Source organism: Heterocephalus glaber, unplaced genomic scaffold, assembly GCF_053883595.1.
Source record: "Heterocephalus glaber isolate CG9 unplaced genomic scaffold, H.glaber_assembly_v1.0 deba00001550, whole genome shotgun sequence".
NCBI lineage: Eukaryota > Metazoa > Chordata > Mammalia > Rodentia > Bathyergidae > Heterocephalus > Heterocephalus glaber.
The window spans coordinates 5,020,307-5,046,269 of NW_028258343.1; the positions used below are offsets into that span (position 1 = coordinate 5,020,307).

The 25,963-nt window shown below is 38.6% G+C and overlaps 2 protein-coding genes across 3 annotated transcripts in view; both read left to right on the plus strand.

Moving 5' to 3' along the window:
- The window catches only part of Heca (HECA ribonucleoprotein granule regulator), a 51,184-nt gene extending 45,014 nt beyond the window's left edge, over positions 1-6,170 (plus strand). Inside the window, exons 3-4 of one of the 2 annotated variants that reach the window (XM_021259335.2) lie at positions 1,174-1,328; positions 2,693-6,170. In XM_021259335.2, coding sequence (XP_021114994.1) covers positions 1,174-1,328; positions 2,693-2,749 — 212 coding nt within the window. In that variant the 3' untranslated portion in view covers positions 2,750-6,170. The remainder of the gene's footprint in view (positions 1-1,173; positions 1,329-2,692) is intronic. The other variant, XM_004846055.4, reaches the window with a different exon arrangement.
- Positions 6,171-6,320: 150 nt separating this feature from the next.
- LOC101712716 (mediator of RNA polymerase II transcription subunit 7-like) overlaps positions 6,321-25,963 on the plus strand; it is a 39,006-nt gene continuing 19,363 nt past the window's right edge. The window contains exon 1 of the mRNA XM_087190030.1: positions 6,321-23,834. Coding sequence (XP_087046156.1) covers positions 23,503-23,834 — 332 coding nt within the window. The 5' untranslated portion in view covers positions 6,321-23,502. The remainder of the gene's footprint in view (positions 23,835-25,963) is intronic.

Sequence of the window (25,963 nt, forward strand, 5' to 3'; positions counted from 1 at the left end):
CATTGTAGGTATACAACACAATTATATTTCTCATTGGGAATTGTACCTTTACATGATGCATCTTGGTTCTTATTTTTTCCCCCTTCCTAGCCCTCCCTTCACCCCCTCCATCCTTCCCTGTTTACAAAGACTTTATTTCCATTTTTTCTATTTCTCATCAGTTTTCCTTTCCCTTCTTTCCTTTCCCCTGCCCCTCCCACTACCCCTACCCCTTTGGACCTTTTCTTCCTATTTTGCATTATCGATTATTCATTCTAATCATTGGTACATTTTAGGTATACAATATCATTATATTGTATATTATTGTATACAATATTGTATATATATATTGTATACATATATATGTATATATATATTGTATACATATATGTATATATATGTATTGTATATTGTATATTGTATTGTCTATATATTGTATATTATATTGTATATTCATCATTGGAAATATGCACCTTTACATAGTCTCTCTTGGTTCTTATTTTTCATCCTTGCCCAGCCCTCCCTTCAACCCCTCCATTCCTCCCTATTTACAAAGATTTTGTTCCTATTTTTCCATTTTCTCATATTAATCCCATTCCCTTCTATCCTTTCCCCTAGCCTTCCCACTTCCTTTCCCTTTGCCCCTTTTCTTCCTATTTCACATTACCTATTATACATTTAGTCCTTATTTACACTTTCAGTTTCTCACACTAGAGAAACTATTTGGTATTTATACATGTGTGTCCTATTTATTTCACTTAAGAGTATCGCCTCAGTGTGCATCCACTTAGGTATAATTGTGTGGCTTTGTTATTTGAATGTGGATGGACATATTATATAAACCTGGCAGCACTCTTTGTGAAGTAAATTGAAACAAGCATTTCTTTCTTTTTTTTTTTTTCCTACAGGGGATTGAACTCAGGACCTTGTGCTTGCGGGGCAGGCACAGTGCCACTTAGCTAAATCCCCAGCCCGCATTTTCTAGTAAGCTTCAACTTAGTCCATGTCCTGTTGATAATAGTAATCCATCATTAGCTTGGGGATGTGTGGTAACTAGTGTTTATGCTTTCTGTAGTTACTCAAATCATAAAATGTTTGCTTGTAATTGATAGACTGAGCATTTCAGAATCTTCTGTGGAAATAATATGTGATTTCCATGATGGCCACTCTCAGCTGTGTGTCTTCTATACACAGGGAGGCTCATGCATCTGTATGCGGTGTGTGTGGACTGCCTAGAAGGAGTTCACAAGATCATCTGCATCAAGTGCAAATCACGATGGGATGGCAGCTGGCATCAGCTGGGCACAATGTATACCTATGACATCCTGGCCGCCTCTCCCTGTTGTCAGGTTGGTATTAACTCCATCACAGGAGCGCAGTGTGTGATATTGGGCTTCTGTCCCCAAATAAATATATAGGAATTAGAGGCTGCTTCATACTTATTTGAAAGAGGTGTGAGAACTTGCATAAGATGCTTCTGAGAATCAAGAAGAAACTCAGGGAGACCCCTGAACTCCGGCAGTAATTCCTGAGTTACTAAATTGTAACTATGGAATTGGAATGCTATGCAGTTATTACAAGGGATATTGTAAGATAATTTATCATTATATGTGGAGTATTTTCCATCTGTTAAGTAAAATGGCACCATACCATACTTCCATTTGTAAATAAATGAGCATGCAAAGGGTTCACTAATCTATTAACAGTTGGCTTAGATGGCGAGGGTGGCAGGATGCTGAGTAGTTCATATAGTTTTCTTTTGGCTTGCATATGTTACCTCATATTTTGTATGATTAACATACTCAATTTCTAATAAAAAGTTACGACTTAAAGTAGAAAGTTTTACTTTTTTAATATTCAGAATTTTCTTTTTTCTTTCTGTACCATAGTGCCAGTTTCATCAGCTGAAATTCGGATAATACTACCCACTTTACAGGAATGTTTTGAAGACATTGAGATATACATTGTTAGTACGTTTTCAGAAGGAATTTAAATTGAGTGTTTATTTATAATTTCTTTATATTCACTTCATTCTTGAACCTGTTCCTTGAAAGGCTATAGAATTATACTGTGAGAAAGAACCTGGCATGAAGGAAGATAATGTGCTAAGTGGGGTTCAGAAGCCTCAGGATAAACACAGTGTTTCTGCCTGGATTGCCAGTTTTACTTTAGTATTTTAAGGAAATTTTACTTTTTTTTTTTTTAATGGTACCAGGGTATCGAACTCGGGTCCTTGCGCTTGTGAGGCAGGCAGCGGAACCACTGAGCTAAATCCCCGGCCCAGGAAATTTTACTTTTACATTAAAGAAAACATTGTCATGTAGAGTAAGATGAAAATGTATATGAGACTTTTTGAAATAAACTGTGAATCTTCAAAGAAGTATCATGCAGGTGTGGGTGGGGGAAGCCAGCTTCAACTATTCTCTTAAAAGCCAGAGTTGCAGGTGGTCTGTTGTTGAGGGAACTTTGGTGGCAAGGTTTAGGAGGTACTAGGTTAGAAGTGGCAAGACTAGCATTCCCTCTACCAAGAGAGAAATTGGAGTCATTAATCTTGCAGACTGATGCGGGTGACTGTTGGAATATATACCTTAGGCTTTGCATGCCCTGTTTTTGGTAATAAAGGGGATGATTGACTAAACTGTCAAGCAGCTTCGCAGCCTTTTGGCTTGGATGCCTTTGACAAGTGTTGTAGAACCAAAGTAGTGGCTCATAGTATCTGTTTCTCCTAGGCCCGCCTGAACTGCAAGCACTGTGGAAAGCCTGTGATTGACGTGCGGATTGGGATGCAGTACTTCTCTGAGTACAGCAATGTCCAGCAGTGTCCACACTGTGGGAACCTGGACTACCATTTTGTGAAGCCATTCTCCTCCTTCAAAGTTCTTGAAGCTTATTGATGAAAGCTTTGCTTTAGTAATAGCTATTTTATTGATATTATTACTTTATTACATATCTTTTATAGAGAAACATTCTGTGACATTAATTTCTTTTCTAATTTAAAGCAGAGTTACTTTGTATCTGTATGCCACTAAGATGGGGCTGCCCTTTCCCCTGTCTTGATTCCCCAGTGTTAGTCTGTGATCAGGACCAGAGCCAGGTGGGTGACCGTGTGAGTGTGGGTATGGTTTATTCTCACCAGGAGTCTCTGATACAGCTTTAAAGTGGTGGGGAGGATGGGATGAATGTAGGAAAGGGAGGGATTATGTGGCTATGAACTAAAAGCATGGGAGGAGTAGAGAGGGAGCGCCTAGTAAAGTTAACTTTCTGAAGACCCACTTCTAGATCTTCCATGGGCCTTAGGCAAAATACATGACAATTGAATGTAAGTCTGAGCCTGGAAAGCTAATAGGGTATTAGTCTGTCTTGGCTTAGTATTCTGCAGCACACATTGACATGCAGTTTACACTCATGGATGATTGGAAAGTGGACATGAGTACTCTTACTTTCACTGTTGTAATTTAAGTCAGTTTTCATACTGAAAATAATATCCAAATTAGAAAACCTGAAAGCTACTGGTGTTGCAAACATTTTTAGCTAAATTGACCTGTAGCAGAATATGTGAAATAAATTTGGAAGTGATGCACTCTGAACTGAGAGGGCAAAAAGGCAGAACTCTGTCATTTGAGTTCTCTGAAGGTGGTCAGAGTAGCTCTTAAGGAAAATCCATGCAGAGTGATTTAGGGGTGACAATGTCTATGGATTGCACTTTGGAAGCGCTGTTTGGTATCATATCCTTCCCACAGGTAATCTCACAGCCATAGAACCTAACTGGTGAGCTTCAGAACCAGTCATGCCACACTTTGGCTTCCCCATAATGCCTTATAGCCACGTCTAACCCGTTTAATACTGAGTTTCCAAAATCAGTTGAGCTTAGGAGGGAAAGGGAAGAATTGTTTGAGAGAACGATGAAGAAAAGAATAATTTTAGCACTTCTTTTTAAAGTATGTGTCATTTTGGAAAATCACTGTTGTAATGCTTAATAGTATGCGTGAAAAATCAGTCATCTTAAAGATCCTCGTGATACTTTGTTGTTGGCAAAAGAAAAGATCACTTACAGAACTTCTTTAGAGGATTGAGCATTCTAAAATACTGCCTTCTAATCATTGGACTGTACTACATTGATACCCCATACTTTTGTCAAATTGGAATAAGATTTTCACAAATGAATTTGACAATTTCAAGTGTGATATATGTATATGCTAAAAGATTACTAAAAATCATTCTGTGAATAGCCAAATTTGGCATTGATATGAATATTTTATATTACTCATTTGGCTTATAACTTGTTTCTCAGTATAACTTTTCTTTTAAGGCATTATTGTACTTGAGTTTCATTTTTACTATGTGAGATATTTTATGTTATGTTTGGAACAACATAGCATTGAAAAAACAATGCATCAACTAATATTCTTCACCTTTCACTTTGGATGATTGTTATTTGGTTTGCTGCAGCTGATTTGGTATTTGATCTGAAAAATATTCCACAGTGAAGGGGGAGCTCAGAATGCCTATGTGAAACAGGAAATCATTACTGGTCAGACAGCGTTTAATGCAACTACAAGAGGTCTATAGAATATAGCCCTTGGAAGTTTGTCATTGAAACACAGAGCTGTAATTGTGAATTAACAATTTCCCTATTGATTCTCTTATGTACCCAAGCTTATGAACTGGTAAGTTTCTTTTGTTTTCAGAGAACCATTTGGATTTTATTTCTGAATTTAATATTAGTAGTAAAATATTTGTAATGTTGTTCTTCAACCCACCTACATATTTCTAGTGAAACCTGCTTATTGTTCAGAAGCTTAAAGTTGACCTATACATTGCATTTAGCAAGCTCTTCAGTGTAAAATCACTGTGGGTTTAATGTATGCTGCATTCCATATTTTTTCCTTAGATTGTTTTCTACCCCCTTGAAAAGTAAGTATGGTGAGGTTTCTCTATCATTGAGTAAAATTTGCTTTTGGGTGTTATTTTAATGATACAGTGAAGATTCTATAGATATATACAGTTATATAAAAAGAGTCATGAGTATCATACTCAAAATCTTGACTTTAAGGCATTACATTTTTATCTAAAAGGGACAGTTTGGCTAATTTGAGAATAAAATACAATTAAATATGCAACACTATAAAGATAAAGTGCCGACCTTCATATTTTCTCCAAGCTTGCCCCGAGCACCTTGATCATAATTGAAATTTGTCAAGAAAGATTATTATTTTTGTTGTAGTTAGGATATTAAAGAATATCAGTCATCCAGGAGATTCAGTTTCTGTTTTTCTGATGAATAGTGTTCAATAACATGAAGCAATCTTACGAGTGACTAATAATTTCGTTGGTTTTTCATCTACTCTAACATTATTTAGTCACTTATTTGTAAGAGTTCCATGCCTTGAACAAATAAAATTACCTGCTGTAGTGTGGAGAGAAGACAGTTTATGATAGATCATTTTTTTCTTTAGGCCATCTCAGATCTCTCACTTTTTTTGGTTACATCTGAAGCATGGATATACTATGTTTATACCTTTAAACACACACATTGTGCCATGAAATTGAGAGGTGGTTCACTTGTCCTGTTACATTTACAAAGGAGCTTCCCCAAACATTAAATTTCAGTTTTTATAAGAGAATATTTTCAGAATAAAATAAATTTTCATATTTGTTTGGCAAAATTTAGCTCATTAAGAAAAAAACATTATTAGGTGTTTAAATGATGAAACTAACAAAACTAATATGCTAAAATCTTTTCATTTGGTACTGCCAGACCAGTGCTTAACTATGCAGTCTATTCTCTTGTGCCCAGGTTAGTAACCCCAATTTGCTTTTCTGTTTAGTCTCCTGAGTAATTTTAGTTGGAGGTTGGAGAAGAGGTGAGAAGAAAGTGCCCTTTAGTGTTTTGGTTCTTACATAGGATGCTGCCTAACCAAGATCATTTCCATGTCCTATTGACTTTATTGTTATTCCAGGTGATAGAAAATAAAATGGACGGGCACCATTAAAACCAGCTCAAAAATATATTGTTATTGGTAAAGATTTCTTGTTAAGATGTCTTGGATTGCACTTTTTTTGAGGGAAGACAGTGTAAATAGTTGAAGAATGTTGATAAAATCGAAACATTTGGTTATGGAATTATGTGTGGGGTTAGAGGCTTTCTGTTTGTGAAATGTGTGTATTAAAAATAAAGTTTCAGAAGCTAACATTGTGTTCTCTTTAGCATGTTACTATTTTTTGAGAGATGGGATTGTCTTGATGGTAGAGAAGTAGAGATATTTGAGATTTTAAATGCTATTCAGAAAACTCTTTGACCGTCACTGTTGCAGCTAATCAAAACTGTAATCTGTGCTGCTTGCAAGTCGTGTATCACATGTAAATTTACTGTGCAACAAAACAAGCATTCTCCCCTATGACAAATCTCCTCCCATAGCTAGTCCGAAATCAGTATTGTCTATTGACTAGTGAGTGTTATAGAGAAAAATGGAGGCCACAGTTTTGATATACCCAGAGCCAAACACTCATAGACACATTGCCAAAACTTAAGTCATCTTGATTTCCCCCAAATTCCAACCATAATAAATGAAACACAAAATAAGAGCTTTATGTCCTTGTCAGTATGGTGCCTTGAAATTAAAATGATCAGCATAGATTAATAAGCTTAAAGTATTCTGCTTGCTTTAACAAGAATGTTAGTGTATAACAAGCAAAACAGAGGACAATACTTCTTTATGCTTTAAAAAGGGTACTGTTGCTGTTTTTTTGGGTTTTTTTGTGTTTTTTTTTTTAGGTACTGAGGATCGAACTGGGGTCCTTGCCCTACTGTTGCTGTTTTGAGCAGCCTTCCTCACAAGTTTAGTTTGAGGTCTCCCAGTTTGCCAGCTGTTCTTTTGTATGTGTGATAAGCTTCTACAATGGGGAGGATGTTGAGTGGACCCAGGGCCCTTTCACTGAAGTTACATCCATAGCCTTTTTATTTTTATTTTTGAGACATTGTCTCACTAAGTCACTAAATTTCCTATAGTCTTCCTGCCTCAGCCAACCAGAGTACTGGGATTACAGGTCTGTACCACTAGGCCACCTTGATCTAATTTTAATAATAGATAACCTTATTCTACAAATAATTTTCTTTGATTCTTAGGCATGTAACGGTATTCATAATGAAACAAGTAGATTGTATGCATCTTTGTTATTAAAAGCTTAGGAATTGAGTAATAAGTTTCTTATGTCTTTAATGCCATGTTACCAAGTACATTGTTTATCTTTCTGATCTCTGGCCCCTTAATTTCACTATCATTTCAGCCAATGAACTGAAATCTGCAGCAGTATTAGAATATAGGACAAGATGTGGCAGCAAGAGTAAGAGTCTTCAGTCTGCCAGTAAATTCATAACCTGTGTTGTCATTTATTGATGGCATCTAAGGCATGAATTTTAGTTTTGTTCAAAGGCTTAAGGAGGACTTGGGATATTGTGATTTCTATTAATGTAACTCTACATCACCAACATTTTACTACTTTAAGGAAAGTACAGTTCTTACTGAAGTAAGGAGGCAAAGTTAAGTGAAGAATTAAGTTTTAATGGGAAAAAATTGTTGTTCTTAGTGGTTTCCACTTTAAATCTTGCTTATATTATTTTGACTTAAATTTAGCAGCAATTAGACTTAATTACGTAGCATTTTAGTACAGGGTTAAATTTGGGGATGAAGAAAAAGGTGTCTCTTGAGCTTTCATTCTTTTCCTATTCTTAGATCACTACACTAGGAGCCTGATGAGTGTGAAATGTCTTTGAAGGTAGGTTCTGTGCAGATGATAGATGTAATATTTGAAATAAGAATGTATCTTAAGGTATATTTTTCTTCTAGTGGGAACTTTTAGCATTATGGTAATTATATAAGCTGGGTCAGCCATTGGTAACCTTGAGAGTCAATAAAAATGAAAGCAAAGCACTTTGTCTCATGCATAAATTCCAGAGAACAGCACTGATTACATTATCTACATTCACATGGAACTGGTCCATAGCCCCATTTCTTGGTGATGGATGCCGTGCCGTTGAGGCTGATACACTTGATTCAAATTAAACTTAAAGTCAAGTTTAGAACTGTCTAATTGCATTTCTAATAAACTTGGTTACTGTGGAAGTAGAAAAGTCATAGACATAACCATGATAGAACTTACAGACGTCAGAATTTATACTCATATAACAAAGTTTGTTAAACTGCCTTGACTCAGCCAGACATGGTGGCACACACCTATAATACCAGCACTCAGGAAGCTGAGGCAGGAGGATTGAGGCCAGCCTGGCCTACATAGTTCAAGACCACCTGAACTACATTGTGAGACCCTGTCTCAAAAAAATTTTTTTTGCATTGACTCTTGTACTTACTTTAGGGCTAAACTGAGGCCCAGAGAACTGAAATCTTAAGTTAGTTTGTGTAATTAATGGCTGGGTAGAAATTAAATGTGGATTCTCTATCCTATTGTTCAAAATGAGATCTTGGTAAATACTCTGCTAATTACCATGGCATAACGATAGAGTGACCATTAGCTTTCTTTATTTTTTTCTGTTATTATTTGCCTATAGACTACCTTTAAACTACTGATTATTAGATTTAGTCAGTAGATGCCTGAAAAGATCTTTAATAACCTGTTTGTTTTTTGTTTCTTTCATTTTGTGTTTACTGATTTCATTTTCTGATATAAAGAGCAACAAATCTGGGGGCCTAGGTTAATAGATCTATTTGCTGTAAATGGAAGGAAATGTCAGTTACAGGCACATAAACACTTAGTAGATAGGTAAATAAGAATCTATTTAACTTGTGAACCATATGGATTTTGGGGGCAGGGTGTCATATATATATAACACAGAGAAGTGTCTGGGACCTCTATGGAGCAGTGACTTCCCCGAAGTGACAGAGATAAGCCTTGTTAGGGAGCATACAGGTAATGGTAAATACATTCTTTACATATGTCAGTGGATGAGCACTTTGAGTTGAGAATTTGGGTTTTGACACGGAAGCAGATTTAGAAGGTATAGTAGCCCTTAGAAACAAAATAGAAGTGATTCTGAGAGGCCTTACTAGGCCCTTTGTGTAAGGGAGAGGAATATTATCTTAGTCCATTTGGTTGCCATAACAATAACAGGGTGGTTAATTTGTAGACAATAGAAATTTCTCAGAATTTTAGAGCGTGGGAAGTACAAAGTCAAGGTGAGGACATCTAGTGAGGATCTTACTGGGTTGCATCCTTGCCTGGCAAAAGAGTAGAAAGTGAACCCATTTCTGCAAGGCTTTTTTGAGAGGGGCATTAACCCATTAGGGTCACCTCCCAGGAAGTGCCGCCTCCCTGCCATGCTGTGCTGGGGAGACACTTAGACGGTGCCAAGGATATTTGAAAGCATCCTCTATTTTTAGAGAAAGGAAAGGCAGGACTCTTTTCTAAAAGGAAAAAAAATACTATTTTAAATCATACTTGTGTTTTACCTCATTTTTCATGTGTTTGTTAACATCTCTTTCCATTTGTTAAGATAGGTTATTGTTTGAGGAGAACTATCTGTAAGGAGACATTTTAATGGTCCACACTAAAATTTAATAAATTTTATTCACTTCGGGAGCTAACCTTGAAGTACTTTTGGATTCAAATGTGACAAGCTGTTGGATTTGATAGCATTGATTTATCCAGTTTTGGCACGGTTTTCCTTTTTTACTAACTTTTCAAGCAGGTTTTCCAGGTGTGTTCCATTTTCAGTTTTTCATGATCTTGTCTGAAGTGCTGGTACCCTAGACTTTTGGAGGTTGCTATACTTGGTTACTTTATTCGAATTCCATGCAGCCCTAGGGGAAGTATTGGCCCATGCCCTACAGCATGATAATCCACATTACTGCAAATCAAGGGTTGCAGTCAGTTCTCCACATTTCCTTGTTATTTTCATCACATTAACAAATCACGTTTATCTAAAGCTCTGCCGACGCTGCCAGTGATTAGTGAGGGGAGTATTGCCAGGTGAAGCTGATAGGCTACTATTTCTGGTGCTTCAGACCTCGTGGTTGTAAAACGGAGAGCAATTTGAGCAGAGTGAGATGGTAGGAATCCTGAGCCTACTGTGAATATTTCAGAAAGCCTGGTGGAAATCATGTTACCACAAGGCTGCACAGAATATCTTTTTTTTTTTTTTCCTGCACAGAATATCTTGAAGGTCAGTTTACTTTTGGCAAGAATTATAGCAACCACGGTTGTGTTGTGTTGCTTAGAAACTGGCAGCAGCGTGTTCTTTTGATGGATAGTATATGAGAACACAAGTTACTTCTCAGAAGTGCTGTCTGTAGACATAATCCTGCAAAACATAAGATAGGGTCATAGTAGATTCAGGGTGGTCTTTGTTGATGAGCTGGGTAAGTGCCATTAAAAAAAACTTCCACTTTTTCTAGTCCTTTTCTTCCACGTACTATGATAATTTCACTTTATCTTTTTCCCTTGTACTATCTCTTTCCCACCTTGTACTTTTTCCTGCCTTTCCTGTTGCACCAACTTCCTTAACCACTGGGATGCAGTAAAAGCCCCCTGACAAAAGCTGATGTGAATTGCTCAATAAATGTTTAAAATTCGTTGAAAAATGATACCTACTCTGTGTAAAAATGGTCAAGCTGATCAGTAGAATAGAGATCAGAAATAGATCCACATAGGGCCAGGGATTTAGCTCAGTGGTGCCACCTGCCTCACAAGCGCAAGGTCCTGAGTTTGATCCTCGGTACCAAAAAAAAAAAAAAAAAAAAAGAAATAGACCCACACATACATACATGGTCAGTTGATTTTTAACAAAAGTACATAGAGACTTTAGTGACTAAAGGCTGATTTGACAGATGGAGCTGGAACAGTTTGCTAGCTATGTGTAAAAAATTTACAAAGCAATCAAACCTGGATCGATACACCATACCATCCCCCAAATTAATCACAAATGTAAAATTCAAAAAAATAGGGGATTCTGTTGAAATTAAGAAGTTCTCAAAAGAATACTACCAATAAAAAGACAAATCACTTACTGGAAGAAAAGGAGTTGGTCTAGAATATGCAAAGAACTGCCAAAATGTGTTATTACTAAGACCAAATGACCCACTTAAAAGGCAGGGGCAGGCCAGGGATTTAGCTCAGTGGTGCAACCACCTGCCTCGAAAGTGCAAGGTCCTGAGTTTGATCCCTGGTACCAAAAAAAAAAAGTTAAATATGCCTATCCTGTGTTCTAGCCTTTCCACTCATTTGTTTACTCGAGAAATTAAGGCATGTCTATACAAAGTCTTGTTCATGAATGTTTATACCAGCTTTATATTTATTTATTTATTTATTTATTTTTGGTATTGGGGGTCTAACTCAGACCTTGTGCTTGTGAGGCAGGCGGTGGAACCACTGAGCTAAATCCCTGGCCCATAGCAGCTTGATATTTTTTTTTTTTTTTTTTAGCAGCTTGATTTTCAATGACACCAAACAGAAACCCAAAGTGTCTGTCAACAGCTGAACAAAATTTTAATATATACACCAGTGAGATAAGCTATGGGAGGGAAATCACATATTCAATTTATGAAAAGCTCTAGAAAATGTAAGTGAATTTGTAGTAGCAGATAGTTGTCTGGAGATGGGCAGAGGGATGTTAATAGGGAGGGGAAAGAAGATGATTAGAAAGAGGCAGGAAGAAACTTCTGAGGCTGTCATGTCCGTAGTCCTGAGTGTCAAAACTTACGAAACGGTGCTTTAGATATAGTGCTTTAGATAGTCTATGTACTGCCCTGCTCTCCTGGGAGGGATGACTTGCATGTCACAAACCCTTTATTTAAATAATGCACACTCATTTGACAAATTTGGTCCTTCTTGGTGGGGCGTTTCTTGTAAAACATGTCCATTCATGATGCATTCTTTTAGGAATACTTCCTGTTTGGTTCTTTTTTAAAGTGAAATACACACAAGAGACTATAAATATAGAACCTCTCTAGGATTTCAGGATTTCTAGTCCCAGTTCAGCAGTATTTTTTTGTGATTTGCCTTACCTGCTCAAAGCATCCTATCAAGTTATTTTAATTCTTTTAATAATTATATTTTATGGGTTTATACATTTTTATTGCATTTCATCATTAGAGTGACAGGTATAACAAGGAAAAACAAATTCTGGAACAAATGGCTAACTTTTGGTAAGCACACAACTTTGCTGGGGGAAAGACTTCCTAGTAGAGGGGAGACTGCTGCCTACCAGCATTCACAGAGTGGAGGTCATTCATCCACAGCGTAGTTATGAGTGAACTGGTGTTGGTTAATTGGCTGGAGTGGTAAAGTAAATGTTCTTTGAGGGAGATTCTATGGCTCAGTCAGTTCTCTAATCCTTACTTTTCTCGTTTGTAAATATTAAAGGTCCCATCTGGGATGAGATATTTTTAAGGGTTAAATGAAATGGTGCAAACAAAGTATTTTGTGTAGTTTCTGGCATCTAATAAGCGCTAAAAATGCAGCTTATTATCATTTATGTTATTTCTGGGAACATTCTTAAATGTTAACACCAGAAAGGCCTTAGAGATCGACTCAATATGAATGAGAAAGGCCATTCCCATCATCAGCAAGTTGGTGACCCTCTGCTCTCCTGAATGGGATTAATGCCCTTACAAAAGAGTGTCCAGGGATCTTGGTGGCCTGTTCCATCAGGTGAGGACACAGCTAGCAGGTACCATTTATAAGGAAGAGGACTCTCGGGTCAAATCTGCTGGTGCTTTGAGATTGGGCTTCCTGGCCTTCAGAACTCTGAGCAGTACATTTTTTTTAATAAGTTATCCATTCTGTGGCACTTTGTTGTAGCACACTTGACATATTAAATGCTATTTTTGACATTTATTGAGCACATACTATATGCAGTGGTAGGAGCTGTGATTATTTTTTTCAGAAGGCTGATCTAATGCCTGTGAACATCTTTTTTAAATGTTTTCTGAATTCTAGTTTTGAAGTGGCTGCATTCTGTGAAAGGTGCAAAGACTCTTGGTTGTATGTATATACAGCTAAAATACTTTTTGCTAAGAATTGCTGTATGCACCTGTGATCTTCTACCCTAACATTGAAATGAAATTTTAAATGTAGGATCCATTAAAAAAGAATTGAAATTTTTTAACAAAGCATTTGACTTATAAGGTTTGCATTTTTAAAGTAAGAAGAATTTTATTGGCCTGAAAAGAATTCTAAAAGAGGAATTTCATTCCTGGCATGTCTCTCATTTACATTTTTGTCAGGTTTATTAATGCATATGTATGTAGCACTGTGGGTGCAGAGAAGCAAGAGCTTTTGGAAGAATTGTGTTGGAATCTCCATCATTTTCCACATCTCTTTTATCTGGTGTTCTATGTAGGTGGGATATGGCTGTGAAGACCACTATTTTACAATTGAGGTTTTAACATTAAGCATTCATATGGTACTCAGTGTAAGAAGTACTAATGTTTTATTATAGCTTTCAGGGAAAAAAATGCAAAGGAGGAGACAGGCATATTCTATTACTAAAAATTTTATGATTTCTCTTAAACCTGATACTTTTCATGCTGTATTAGTTGGAAGTTTTAAGAAAAGATCTCTAGCAAATCATCTAAGCTATGTGAAAAGCTTACTTGAAATCACTAAGTATTAAAATTAAAAAATGGTGATTTTTTTTTTTTAATCTAAGAACAATGTTTTGTTTTGTTTTGTTTTTGGTACCAGGGATCGAACTCGGGTCCTTGCACTTGCGCAGCAGGTGGTGAAACCACTGAGCTAAATCCCTGGCCCAGAAGAACAATGTTTAAAATAGTCAAATCGATGGTTTTTGTTATTAGAATTGCCTCTTCTTTGAAGTTGGAGCAGTACTTTTGGCACTTAAATTTCTCAGTTTACATATAATTTTAAATAACAAGATATTAATCATGAGCCAGGTATTTAGCTCGTGGCGCCATGCCTGCCTGGCAAGCACAAGGTCCTGAGTTTGATTCCTGATACCTCCCCCCCAAAAAAAATTAATCATGAGCCTGAAGATTCAGGATTTATTATTAAACCAAAAAGAAAGACCAGGAAGATCTTTGAATAAAGGAGCTCTCAGCTTGCAGATATGAGCTGTTTTGGAAAATACGGAGTTTCAGGTCAGAATTCTAGTTGGGCCAAGAAAGTCAGCTCTTAGCTCTTCAAAGACATTACAGTCATCTCTCTGTTTCCATGGGGGATGGTTTCAGCACTCCCTGGGGATATCCAAGTCTCTTATGTAAAATGACAGTGTTTGCATATAATCTATGTAATCATGTACTAATATAAATAAATAGTTACTTACAATGCCCAATACAATGTAAATGCTATGCAAATAATTGTTGTCTATTATTTAGAGAACAATGATAAGGAAAATTGTACATGTTCAGTATAGACGCAATTTTTCCCCGTTTTCAATATTGGTTGGTTGCATCTGCAGATGCAGAATCCATGCATACTCAAGGCTAACTGTATTGTCCTTGCAACCTCAGAAGCATAGTTAGGATCAGGGAAAAACCAAATAAAAGATGAGTTTTATAGGATTGGAGTGTCAACAATTAGCAAGATTGAGTTTGGGGCACATGAAGTCAGATGTGGGGTGCAGAAATACTGCTAATGCTCTTGTGCTCTGGGAATCATGTAATAGGATTCTATGTAAAAATCACTCTGATTATGGCTTTCCTAGAGGGCAAGGTCTTTGTTTTTGACAGCTTGTGTCCATAATGCCTACTACAGGGCTGTGTCTGTTAACTATCCGTTAAATGAACATGTGAGTGTACTGGCAGCTCGGCATACCAATGACCTGAATGAGTGTGTGGAAGAATTCAGACAGTTTTTCTTGCCCGATTTTTATGACTTCTTTCAGAAAATCAAATGTCAAAATATTAACAGTAAAGAAAATGTCTAGATCATAAGAACTGACTTCCTATTGGAGGCTGATCAATCCTCCAATCTGCCTGGAGAGAGGTGTGGCGAAAGCTAAAGAAAGAAACACAATAGAGACATAATTTCAAAGTACATGGGGGCCAGAAGGTCAGTGCCAGAGGGGGCAAAGACAGAGACACTTGGAGCTAGCCATTTATTGGGTACACACAATAATTGGAGAGAATATTGCGTGACTCAGAGGTTGATGGTAATCTTATGCTGATGAGGGTCTTATGTTGATGAGGACAGTGAGATGGGCAAAGCATTCTTACAATAGTAGGTGGGACGAGATAGCAGGCTAATAAGGAATTTGTCCTTCTCCTAGGTGAAACCTTTCTCTCTTTTATTACTACTCGGTTCTCAAAGAACCACCATGTCTTCAGAAGATGTAATCTTGCACTTGAGTGTCATGGCTTCACGGGACCACTGAGGCCTCAACTTGTGACCGAAGATACACAGAGCTATGCTTCTGCATACCATAGCTGGCTCACAGGCAAGAAGACTAGGCTTCAGACAGCCCTAATCATAATGTAATTATGAAATGATTTTTCCCCCAAAATTATATAGCATGGCTCTGACAACTTCCTTTCTGAGCCATGAATGAGAATCACTTCATTTCTCATATTTCTGGAGTAAAGGTGATTGTTTTAGTCTGTTCAGGCTATATAACAAAATACCTTAGAATGGGTAATTTATAAATAACTGAAATTTATTTCTCACAGTTCTAGTGGCTAAAAAAATCCAAGATCAAGGTGCCAGTAGATTCTGTGTCTTATGAGGGCCCATTCTTCACAGATGACCCTTCGTGCAGTGTCCTTACAGGGCAAAAGGGATGAATAAGCTTTCTTGGACCTCTGTTATAAGGGCACTAATTCCATTCATAAAAGTTCTAACTTTTAGGTTCCTAATCATCTCCTAAAGCATCACCTTGTAATACTATTACTGTTTGGTTTCAACATACAAATTTTGAGGACACAAACATCCAGACCATGGTAGTTATCCTATAAGAGATTATTTAAGCAGTTAAGATCAAAAAGTTAGACAAGATTAGGGAAAGCATGTTCACAATCCACTTCGCAGTCCCCCTACTAAGTAGGGAAATAGGCACAAGATTACTTAGAATTACAGCCTCTATGGCATGCCATCCAGTACAGTAGGTACTAGCCACACATAGCCATTAAAATTAAATTTTAAAAATTGAATTAAAATTCAATTCTATGACTTGTGCTAGTCATTTTTCAAGTTCTCAAAGATCATGGATGTGAGGGAGCTGTGGCTGTGACCTCTGTCATGCCATTGATCTCTAGGGTTGATTTGGCTGATCTGGCTGGCTAGACAGGTGTCCTCTTCCTCACTGCTCCATGTTTGTCCCCCCGAAACTGCAAGCTCAGTCAAAGAGGACAGCCACAGTCAAGGACGTATGAGTAGCTATGTTCCTCTGCTAGAACCTCCAAAGTTGCTCTCAAGTTTCAAAGATCGAATGTAGTTAGTGGCTACCATATTGGACAGTGCCAATTATAAAACATTCCGTCCTGTAGAAAGTTATGTTGGACAGTGCTAGACCTTTCACCAAAGCCCTTTCCACTGTACCTTAATGAGTCAGTTCCTCATCTGTAACACCTTATCGCCTTTAATACTGTGTCACATATTTCGATAAATAGTTTAAAGGTGGAAAGAATGTGTGAAACATTTTTCCTACTTGTATTCAGTTTTGATTGTCCTCAGCGATTCATGGAGTGTGTGAAGTTATTTCAGACATCAGCAGCCTTAAGTGAGCAATCACAGGGTTGAGTTCTTCAGACAGAATGAGAAAGAATGGACTTATTCAGGCTTTGTCTGCCTCATGTGAAATGAAAAGTTAATTCTGGTCTGTATCAAATGAAAGTAACTTCCTGGTTGAAGTTTGGTTTTTTTTGGTACTGGGGCTCAAACTTGGGACCTTGCACTTGCAAGGCGGGTGCTGGAACCACTTTGCTAAATCCCCGGCCCCTGGTTGAAGTTTTAAACATCTCTGCTCAATTTATTTTCTGTAAGGATCTCAGCACCCAGTTAATTTTGGCTTTTAGTAATCTAATATTGATGGTTCTTTTTATTTGTCCTTTATAATCCTTGTTATGGCTTGTATCTAGGTGTCTTCCCCAAAGTCTCATGTGATCATAGGTTGGGCTTTTTTCAGACTATTTCTCCTCTGCAATGTCCCCCTGTCATGCCACCCTGCCTTGGAGCCAGCCAATTATTGACTGAAACCTCTACAAACTGTGAGCTGAATAAAACTTTCCTCCTTTAATGCTGGGTGTCAGGAATTTTGTCTCAGCAACGAGAAAAGTAACTTAAGATAATCCTTTATCCAATTTAATCCAAGATTTTTTTCCTTGAGTGGTTCTGATAGATATCAGTACTAATTGGCTTATTCTAGATATAACAATGAAATAAGTGGAGGCTCAATATCAGTTTTTTACTTCTGATTTATTTATTCAACCAGTTAACATTTTGGGAAGCCTAGAGTCACAGGTCTCGCAGATATACTTGATTTCTGAATGCCAGGAAGCTCTGGTACTTGTACTATAGTCACAGGTTCTAGGGCTTGGGGCATGGTCATTTGGGGAGGGGATATTATTCTGCTTATTGTGCCCCTTTGGGACAACTGCCCCTGCCCTTCTCTGCCTGTACTGCTCTCCCCTCAGTGATCTCCACATCATGCCTCATAAAGGGTTTTACTTTGAGCTTTATGACTGCTGAAAATCACAACTGCTAGCTATCCTTTTATTCCCCTTTCCAGTTGTATTTTTTCCCAAGGCCCTTAGGACCAACTAACATATTCCATATTGTATTTATATATATATCCCACTGTTTTCCACACTGGAATGGAATCTTGTGATGGACAGAGAATTTTGTCTGTTTTGCTCACTTCTGTATCCTCAGAATCCTGAACAGTACCTGGCACAGAGGAGGCACTCAATAAATATTTGATGAATACATGAATGAAGACTTTTCATCTTTCATCAGTTGGAAGCAGGATGCATTTCAATCAACTATGCAAATCAGTCTTAAGCAGTCTTTGAGAATTATGTGACTAAGAAGATGGAAGTCACATGGTTTCCGTAGTCTATGAGGGTTATACAGATGAATGTGTCCTCTGTTTCATGATGTGATCCTCAACTGATAGAGCTTTGTATATAGGGACCAGAGCAACATGGGCAGTTTTAAGGTTATGTCAATATCTTAGTCGTTTTGTGCTGCTATAAAAAATACCCAAAACTGCCAAACTTACAAGGTACATGGATCTATTGGATCACAGTTCTGGAGGCCAGGAAGTCTAAGGTCAAGGAAATGGCCATTGTCTTTTTCCAAGATAACAACCTGTATGTCAAGTTCTCTGAGAGAGAGGAAGACTGGATCTTCATTAGGCAAAATGCAAAAGGCCAAGAGGCAAAAGTTGGCAGAAATCATTCATTTTGTAACAGTATTAATCCCACTCATGGCCTAGTCATCTGTTAAACATTCCACCTCTTAATAATATAACAATGGCAAGAAAATTTCAGCATGAATTTTGGAGGGGACAAACATTCAAACGATAGCAGTTAGTGTACTGTAGGAGGCAAAATTTTTTTCCTTGAGAAAACTCATGCCATCTCTTAGTAAGTGTCTCTGGCTATGTCTCATCAAACATTGTTTCAGGCCCACCCAATGTCCGTCCTATACTTCTTTACTAAAAATATCATGATTTGATTCTTCGAAGCAACATGCTCAGTGTCTTAGTCCCTTTCTTGTTGTTGGGACACAATACCTGACACCAACAAGTTAGAGGAGAAGAGGTTTATTTTGGCTCACAGTTTGCAGAGGTTTCAGTCCACAGTCACCTGGCTCCAGGGCAAAAGCAGCATAATGGGAGGGCCTGGGAGGAGGAGAGCGGCTCACATCATGGTGGCTGGGAAGCAGAGAGAAGTGCAGAACTGGGACGGGGGATACATCCCAAGTCACACTCCCACTGACTGCCTTTTCCAACCAAACCCAACCTTCTAACATCACTTTAGCCTACAGGTCCCCCATAATTCAATTATCTTTTAAAAGCTCCAGCTATGAGCAAATGAAGCTTGGGGGTGGGGGGATATCCACATACAAACCATCACACTCAGCAAAATACTACATCAGTTTTCTAGTCTTGCAGCTGTGAGTGTCTTCTCAAATACATGCGGAATTCCTGGTTAGGCTACTGGGGAGCTCCTTAAACAGGCCTACTCAACTGGAAAAGTGCCTTTTGGCCTTCTCCCCTTTCTCCTTCAATGTCAGGAGCTTCAGAAAGTCCTCCTTGGAATAGAAGGAGACTAAGGAAGGAAGCAAATGTTAGTGATGATAGATCAGACAGAAGAACCTGGATTCCTGAGGACCATGGAGCCAGCATCTCATTCCTGGGGTGCCCACCACCAGACTTGTCTCATGGTCTGCCAGCTCTCCTGGCTTTGTCTGACTCCCTCTCTCTATGTGAGATGAATAAGCCATTGGGTTGGTTATTTTCCTTTTGCACTCCTTGCCCAAAGGTCCATTCTCTATTCTCTTTTCCATAATCTGTGCCCTAGAAGGCTCACATGTCCTTTGGGTTCTAGTTGGATTTGGCCAGTTGAGGTGCCTGAAAGGAGATCAGTGTGGCAGTAGAGAATGATACATTTCCGTACTTCCTCCCTGCTTATGTTATCTTGGGTCCAGCAGGGGCTGTGTTCCTGGATAGCCATAGTGCCTGCCCAGAGGCCCCTCCTCCAAGGGGCCAGGTCTTGATGGGAGACTGCAAAACCATCTCTCCCTGTGTCCCTTCAGGCCATTGCCACCTACTGCTGCTAACTCCTGGGAGCATCATCGCTTCTTGTTGGTTTCCTTAACCTTATCCACAGATCTATAAATAGTGGCTTCTTCAAACTTTGCTCAGTTAAAGCCTTTTGAATCTGTCATCTGCTTCATGCTGGGATCCCCAACTGATAGAGCTTTGTATTTAGGTTCCCTGCTGTATTCAGTGAAATTTAATCCTGACTGTTACAGCCTACAAGGGCCAGGTGGTTTAAAAATAGCCACATTTAGAGCCTAGATTCATACACAGTTTATAAAATGAACACATCGTGAAAATAATCTTTGCCTTAAATTTTCTTGGAAAACTAAGTTTTTAAAAAGTTTCCCTTTGTAATTCTCCTGTTCTAGGTCTCTTGCTAAGTTTTTCCTCTTAAGCTTATCCAACACTCAAGGCCCATGGCTACCTTCTTTCTTGCTAGCAGCCCCCTTCTATCTGATGTCCTTTTACTAATCAGTCCATCAAAATGGGTTAGTGGACATTTGTCGAGCGTTGTCCTGTATACCGTGCTGACGTTGATTGGTGAGGAAGACAAATAGGCTCTGGTGTCATGGAGCTAACTTGTTTGACAGGAAAGTCAGATGCCAGACAGAGCTTTACTAATGTGGACCTATGCTAATGGGAACCAATGAGTGCATAACCCAGTTGAGTATAGGCAGGGACATTGGGAGATGGCATTTAAGTGATGGCATGAGTTAAATGAGTGAAAAAAAGGGGAAATTTGGAGATGGGATCAGGATGGACTTTCATGGTAGGCAGCAGAAAAGGCCTGTTGAGGGAGACTGAGCCTGGTGTATTTCTGAAGTTGGGGGCTGTGTGTAACAGAAAATGGAAAGGGTAAGGCTCAAGTGGTGGGCAGAGGCCAGAATTTATAGGGTCTGTGAAGCTCTCTAGAGGATTTTAAACTTTAGTCAAAGGGCAATGGGAAGCCATTTGTAGTGATCATAAGACTGTGCTTATAGGCCTCCCATGATAGGAGTTAAATCATGCAAGGGACCAGCAGCTGTGCTCTGAAGTCCATCCCTCAGTTTTCTCTGAGTCTGGCAAAGGGAGCTCCCTGTATCTTACCAAGCAGAGTTCTTACAGCAGGTCCATCCCTGGGGGACAGAGGACTCCTTCGGAGGCCATCTTAGTTCAAGGACTTCTCTGTCTCACCACATTTTCCTTAGACTCCATGGCAGTCAGGGCACTTCCACTCACTTCTTTCTCTCTTTCACTTAGGTTAGACTTGTGTCATGGTCTGACAGCTCTCCTGGCCTCCTCTGACTCGCTCTCTCCCTCTATTTTCTCTCACAGCCATTTTCCCTAATGAAATGTTTGCATGTTGAATTCTGTCTTGGTATCTAGGATCTGAGCAATCCATTTTAAGAGGGGTATTTACTGACTGAAGCATGTTGGATGAGGGGTTCTATAGGTGAGAGAAATAAAAATCATGTCATATGCAACATGGTTGAAGGACCACACTGTTTAGCTAAGATTCTGGCTAACAACCATGGAAGGATTTTGAGCAAGCAAAAGCAAGAGAGGTTTAGGTATGTAAGAAGGAATTTTGGGTTGCTGTGATCAATGGAAAGATAAATTAGGAGATAAGTGTGGCTAGTGACTATGAGGTAAAAGATTTATGGAGCAGCTGGTTCTCTAGCCCAGCCTAGACCTCATGGCCTAGGGCTTCAATTCCCATCTTGCCAATACCATTCTTGTAACTTGGGTGACAAAACCCCAACCCTATCCCACCCTCTTTGGGTCTACGCAGGCCTGAGAAGCTTCTGGAGGATACATAGCTCAAATGACACATTTGCAGCCATTTTGCCTTCCTGATCTCTGACCACACTCAATCTCAGGCTCTTTTAATCAGTCTCTGTCCCTCATTCTTCACAATAGGCTTGTTTGTGTGTGTGTGTGTGTGTGTGTGTGTGTTTTGGTATTTGTTTAAAATTCCTCTCTGTTTTCTTTAAACCGAACCTGCCAGCCCTTTTCTCATTCACAGGAAATGGCCATGTCTTTAACTTCACATTGAAATTAAAGTCAATAGATGAAAAGTTCTTCAACTTCCTGCCACCAAGTTACCAAACTTAACAGTGTCTGGAACTTCATTCTGTCTGCCTTATCTTTTCAGAGTTGTCCATTTTCCTCAGGTAAGTGAAAATTAGGGAGGCCATTGTTTTGGACAGAGGACCTGTACTGGATCCCATCAGAACAGATAAAAACCAAAATGGAGTCGCTCACACTAAAATTCCATGACTCGGAACTGAAACTGAATTGTTTGTCTACCCTTCAGAGAAGTCAGGAGAGAGATGATATCAAAATCTCCAAATAGGCCAGTTTTAGCTGACCTGCTAAGGCAGTCCCCTCTCCTTTAAACCTTACATGGAAAGTGATTCCTAGCACACTGATGTTCATGGATCTGCTTTTTATACAGGCACACCTCATTTATTGTGTCTGCTTTATTGTATTTTGTGGATATTGCTGTTGCTCGCTCTTTCTTTCTTTCTTTCTTTCTTTCTTTCTTTCTTTCTTTCTTTCTTTCTTTCGTCTTACAAACTGAGGGGCCATGGCAAATGCATCAAGCAAATCTGTTGGCATCACTGGGCCACTGTCATATTTGATATTTTTTAATTTAGACATATATTTAGACATAATGTTATTGCACACTTAATAGACTACAGCATAGTATAAACATAACTTTTATACATGTTGGGAAACAAAAAAATTCACATAGCTCACTTTTTTGTGATATTTCACCATTATTGCAGTAAAACCAAACCTCCAATAGCTCCCAGGTGTGCTGTGTTGTGCTGCTTCCTTGTTCTTGCTCAAGCTAACTTATAAAGACTGGCTCTTCTGTCCTGCTGAACATTTCTCTATTTTGGGATGAGATGCTGCCTGATTCATGAATTGCAAATGAAAGCCAATTAGATCATTTAATGAGATTTGTGGAAATGTCTTTGACACCTACCTCTCTTATGCGAACACCTTTTATCTACTACTTCCTTCTGCTGTTGCTGAGAGATTCTTCCATGGTTCCCTGTGATGGGTCGTCAGTGTTTGGCTCATTTACTTATGTAACTAGCTGTGTGAGAGAAGAAAGAGAAGACCAAAATCATGACAGCCTGCTTACACAGCTTTGGGGTCAGTGCTGGGCCTAAAACCCTTTGAGATCAGTGCCACCTTAGACAATGACTTCAGCTTGATCTCTAAGTGAAAGCACTGGAGAAAGTCAAATGCTTCTTCCTTGTGCATCCTAACCTGCTGTTGCCCGTGACCTGTTGTATGCCCACCCCATGGCCACTGCTATTCTTCCAACAGTGACACATATTTTTAGTTTCTTTTTTTTTTGTTGTTAAAATGACAAAAATTTCAGTATACAAAATTTCCATTTAAATGTTCCTCAGTTGCACATAGTTACGGAGCACAGTATAGCACCTGCTCTGGACTGGCTTTACCGGGAATCTAACTGGCAGAGCATATCACTGTTTATGGTTATATGCTATTTTATTGGGCGAACCCAGGACCGTTTCGGTGATGTGATCCTCTGTTCTCTGGTTTAGCTGGAATAGTCCTGGACTTCTCAGAAAACTGTATCAAGTCTACTACTATTGTACAAATGGGCCATTTTAGGGATTTTAAACTTTAAATGATCATGTAGTTAGTTCCTTCTCTATTTTTATGTCAGTAGTACAAGGACTTAACCCAGTCTTTGTTTCAAAGATCATTAAAAATTATGTGATGGAGGTGAGTGGGAGGTGAGTCCTGGTTCTTGGTCATCCACAATGGGTGAACCCCAGCAAGTGAGTGCACTCCCACCACCTCCGATGCAGTACATCAAGGAATATACAGATGAAAATATTCAGGAAGGCTTAGCGCCCAAGCCTCCCCCTCCAATTAAAGACAGTTATATGATGTTTGGCAACCAGTTCCAATGTGATGATCTTATCATCTGCCCTTTGGAAAGTCAGGGAAGTGAACAGCTTCATCCTATGCAGTTTGATCATAAGAAAGAACTGATAAAACTCAATATATCAATCCTTGTTAATTTTTTGGACCTTTTAGGTATCTTGATAAGGAGCCCTGGGAGTATAAAACGAGAAGAGAAGCTAGAAGATCTTAAGCTGCTTTTTTTTTTTTTTTGTATTAAATTCTTTTATTGGTACATTGTAGGTATACAACACAATTACATTTCTCACTGGGAATTGTACCTTTACATAATGCATCTTGGTTCTTATTTTTTCCCCATTCCTAGCTCTCCCTTCACGCCCTCCACCCTTCCCTATTTACAAAGACTTTATTTCCATTTTTTCCATTTCTCATCATTTTTCCTTTCCCTTCTTTCCTTTCCCCTGCCCCTCCCACTACCCCGACCCCTTTGGACCTTTTCTTCCTATTTGACATTATCGATTATTCATTCTAATCATTGGTACATTTTAGGTATACAATATAATGACATTCATCATTGGAAATTTGCACCTTTACATAGTCTCTCTTGGTTCTTATTTTTCACCCTTGCCCATCTCTCCCTTCAATCCCTCCAGTCCTCCCTATTTATAAAGATTTTGTTCCTATTTTTCCATTTTCTCATATTAATCCCATTCCCTTCTATCCTTTCCCCTAGACCTCCCACTTCCTTCCCCTTTGCCCCTTTTCTTCCTATTTCACATTACCAATTATACATTTAGTCCTTATTTACACTTTCAGTTTCTCACACCAGAGAAACTATTTGGTATTTATACATGTGTGTCCTATTTATTTCACTTAAGAGTATTGCCTCAATGTGCATCCACTTAGCTATAAATGTCTCTAATTTTTCATTTTTTATGGCTGAGTAGTACTCCATTTTATTAAAAAATCCACATTTTCTTGATCCAGTCTCCAGTTGATGGGCATTTGGGCTGTTTCCAAGTTTTAGCTATTACAAACTGTGCTGCTATGAACATGGGCGCACAGATATCACTGTGGTATGATTCTTTTAACTCTTTGGGGAAGATCCCCAGCAGTGGAATAGCGGGGTCAAATGGGACTTCCAGTCCTAGTTCTTTGAGGTATCTCCATACTGATTTCCACAGTGGTTGCACCAGTCTACACTCCCACCAGCAGTGGAGCAGGGTTCCTCTTTCCCCACAGCCCCACCAGCATTTGTTATTGGTTGATTTCATGATAGCAGCCATTCTTTGTGGAGTGAGGTGGAATCTCAGTGTTGTTTTCATTTGCATCTCTCGAATGACCAGTGATGTTGAACATTTTTTCATGTATTTATTTGCTATTTCTACTTCTTTGTCTGAGAAATGTCTGTTCATTTCAGCTGCCCAGTTTTGGATTGGGTCTTTAAATTTGGGAGGTCTGATCTTTTTAAGTTCTTTATAGATTCGAGATAGTAGACCTTTGTCTGAGGAACAGCAGGTGAAGATTTTTTCCCACATTGTGGGTTGTCTCTTCACACTGCTGGTGGTTTCTCTTGCTGTGCAGAACTCTTTTAATAAGAAGAGATCCCATTTGTTGATTGTTTGTGCTAGTTCACGGGCAGCTGAGGTTTTGTTCATAAAATCTTTTCCTACACCAATGTCTTCAAGGGTTCTACCTAACCTCTGTTCCAACTGGTTCAGAGTTTCTATTTTAATATTTAGATCTTTAATCCATTTTGATTTTAGTTTAGTGCATGGTGAGAGATATAGGTCTAGTTTTAATCTTTGGCAAGTTGAAGCTCAATTTTTCCAGCACCATTAAAGAGGCTATCTTTCCTCCAGTGAGGGTGTTTGGCTCCTTTGTCAAAGGTGAGATGGCTGAGTGTGTCTGGTGTTGTTTCTGCATTTTCTAATCTGTTCCACTGGTCCTCAAGTCTGTTTCTTTGCCAGTACCATGCTGTTTTTATCACAGTAGTTTTGTAGTATAGTTGCAGGTTGGGGATTGTGATACCCCCTGCCATGTCTCTGTTACTTAGAATTGCTTTTGCTATTCTGGGTCACTTCTTGTTCCAAATGAATTTTTGGATTGTTTTCTCAAGGTCCATGAAGTATGCTGCTGGGATCTCAATTGGAATTGCATTAAATGTATATAGCAGTTTTGGAAGTATGGCCATTTTCACTATATTAATCCTTCCTACCCATGGGCAGGGGATGTCTATCCATTTTCTGATATCATCTTCAATCTCTCTTTTCAGAGTGCCATAGTTTTCAGAGAAGAGGTCTTTGATTTCTTTCATTAGGATGATTCCTAGGTATTTCAGTTTTTTGGATGCTA